The following is a 3020-nucleotide window of genomic DNA, read 5'->3' on the forward strand; positions in this document are numbered from 1 at the left end:
TCCCAAACTCGCGGGGAGGGCCAACGAGGCCGAGCGGCCGTGGCAGCAGGCCCCCTCTCACGCCTGCGCCCTCCCCCCCTTCCATGCTCTCTGCCCTCCTTAGTCCAAGGTCCGAGCACCCCCTCCCCGCTGGGCTCCGGCTCCCGCCCCCGCTGCCCGGACTTCCAGTTCGTCGGGGACCAGCGGCTGGGAGCAAACTTCAGCCGCCGGCGGCAGCACAAGCCCAGCCCCCTCGGCCTCCTCCTCCTCCGGCTCCCGCCCTCCGCTGGTCGGCCCAGATCGTACGTGCGGTGACTCTGGTGGGTGGGCAGGGCCCGCGTGGGCGGCGAGTCTCTCCCGGTGCCCTCCCACCTAGCTCGCGTCCCCTCCACGTACGACGAGAGAGGGGGATGCAGCGCGCCCGGTGCCCAAGGACCCGCGCGGGGCACGGATCCCCCCACGCGCGCGCTCGCACGTCCCCAGTCGGGAGAGGCGCTCGCAGCGGCCGGCGGCGCCAGGCAGGCACAGCCACTTACCTTGGCATGGTGGAGGTAGAGCAGCAAGGCTAGGCTCCAATGCACCCAAGAGAGCAGAAAGTTCATGGTTTCGGAGGCCCGGTTGGGGCCGGGGCGGCTTGCGCTCCCTCTCCGGCTCGTGCTGCGGGGCGGCCCGCTCTCCTCCGCGCCTCGGCGGGCTTCTCCTCCTCCCAGATCCAAGGCCCCGGGGCCTCGCAGAGCCGGGGCCTGGGGAGCGCGCGCGGCTGGAGCACTGTCTGCGCACACCACCGCCTCACCCGTCCATGAGCCCGGCTTCCAAGAGCCGAGCCTCCGCAGCCCCCTCTCCTCCACCTCTTCCTTCTCTTCTTCCTCCTCCCCCTCCTCTGGCTGCGTCTCCTCGCGTCCCGAGCTAGGACTTCTCCCGGCTTCGCTCGGTTGGGCTTCTTCGGCGTAGACCACGGCTCCTCCGAAGCGAGAACAGCCCAGAAGTTGGTCGAAAAGTTTCAGTGCATCACCACGAGCCCCGACCCCCTCCACCCCGCCTCCGGGTGCAAGCTCCGTCTGCTGCCCGCGGCTCGCCGCCGCGTCCACCGTCCGGCGCTGGTCGTAGAGGAGGTGGGCGCTGGGGCAGGGGGCGGTGTCTGTCTGTCCGTCAGCACAGCTGGTCTGATGCGGGATCCAGAGGAGGAGGGCTCACGCCGCGCTCCGGCGGTCACCCCCAAAAGCAGGTCACTCACTTTGCCCCTGTCTCTCGTGGCTGGCTTGCTCGTGCGCTCTTGACTCCGTCTCTGTCTCTTGCACGACTTCTGTGCGGCGTTCTTGCTACCTCTTCCCTCTTTCTGTCGGTTTCCAAAAATCCTAACTGATTTAGGGGAGTCGAGGAAGCAATCCCCCTAAACCGTCGGCCCGATTGAAGTAGGAATGGGAAGCAAAAATAAATTAAAACGGGAAATAATAAGGCTTTTTTAAATGTGTAAGGGGGGGGAAAGAGAGGGGAGGTAAACCCCGGGACAAATAAATATCAAATTCCAGTTCAGAGGGCCCTGTCCAGTGACCTCGCGGGTCCGTCCGTAGCCGCGTCTCCCGACTGAGCGCCGCCGCCGCCTCGCAGCTCCGCGGCCCCAACCCTCTGAGCTTCTCGCCGCTAGCAGCCGACTTAAAAAAGCCTGGCCCCGCCTCCAGGGCGCCCGCCCCGGCCCGGCCCAGAGGGCGGAGACAGCACGGGCCTCGCCCCGCGCCGCCAGCCCCTCCGGACCGGGTACCCCGCGGCCCCGGCTCGCCCTTCCCCCGGGGGCTGCAAGCCACCCGAGACCTTGCGCGCCTTTGACAGCAAAGGGCCGTCTCCCATCAGACTTCCCAGCAGGAGAATTACCCATCTGCCCTCCAAACTCTGCCCAGACACATAGACTCCCATTGGGGTATTCAGGAGAGGCAGGAGCGAGAAAGTGAGGTTTTACGCAGTCAGGAGATCCCATTCTCTCTTATCTGGGAGCATTGAAGAGGGAAGCGACAAGGACCGATGGGGAGAGGGATACATCAAATTGAAATACTGGAGTGACCCTTAGGCTTTTCTCCTCTTTAACGCTCATCATCACTGCTACTCCTCCGACTCTAGAGCCCGCGCGCGCGTGCACACATACATACACACACACACACACACACACACACACACACACACACACACACACTCACTGCTCTCACACCCGCCCTCTCACCCAAACGCTGCTCTCTCCCAAGTTCACCCAGCTCGAGGCGAGCACTTCCCTGTGGTGGCCGAGCGCCCCCTAGTGACAACCATCTGAACACCCTAGCTCTTACTCCTGATGGGCAGGGTCTCGGGAAGAAGGTAAATCCAAGTGTACTTCTAACCGCCCCATTCCTGATGCCTATGTCACATTCCTCGAAAGGCTCTATGCACAGAGAGCGTGGTGCTGGGCACTGGGGTTACCATAACCTCGCCCCGCCAGGACAATGTGCCCAGCTGGAAACTATCTGGGCAACAGACCTCATGGTGAGTTATGGCTAACTGGCCAGCATCTCTACGATCCTCCCACAAGTGTCAGGCAAGATGCCCTGGAAGAAGCTGGTGCCAAGTTTGTTGAGCCAAGAGTGAGAATGTGTCTTTCCAGGGTTAGTCAGTGGCGGGAAGGTTGGAGGGGGAGGAGAGGACCTGATGCAGCCCACGTATGCACTGTGGAGCCTGGCAGAACCCAAAGGGAGAGGCAGCTGGGTAGACAGAGGCCCTTGTTCTTGTTGCCCCCCCTCCTCACAGATGTTGCCAGGGAACTGAGGCCAGGGGCCCGGTGGGGGCAGATGGAGGCAAGGGCCTGAGTGATGATTCAAACCTACACACCAACACTAAGGAACGTCTGTAGGCCAGCTGCCTGGAGCTCCCACCAGGCTAGGGGCCAAGGCTTCTTTCAGCCCCCAGCCAGGCTCACAGTAACCTTCTGAACAGACTCGAGGGTTCTCCTCAGCCCTTGTGGCCTCTCTTCCCTCTTTCTCCTACTTCCTTACCTTCTCCCAAATCTCCCTTCTCCAATC

General features: G+C 63.0%; 1 protein-coding gene across 1 annotated transcript in view; it reads right to left on the reverse strand.

The window, feature by feature from the left end:
• VEGFA (vascular endothelial growth factor A) overlaps positions 1-581 on the reverse strand; it is a 14614-nt gene extending 14033 nt beyond the window's left edge. Inside the window, exon 1 of the mRNA XM_006881948.1 lies at positions 516-581. Coding sequence (XP_006882010.1) covers positions 516-581 — 66 coding nt within the window. The remainder of the gene's footprint in view (positions 1-515) is intronic.
• Positions 582-3020: the final 2439 nt, after the last annotated feature.

This window comes from Elephantulus edwardii, unplaced genomic scaffold, assembly GCF_000299155.1.
Source record: "Elephantulus edwardii isolate Elephantulus edwardi_28Jun2011 unplaced genomic scaffold, EleEdw1.0 scaffold00017, whole genome shotgun sequence".
NCBI lineage: Eukaryota > Metazoa > Chordata > Mammalia > Macroscelidea > Macroscelididae > Elephantulus > Elephantulus edwardii.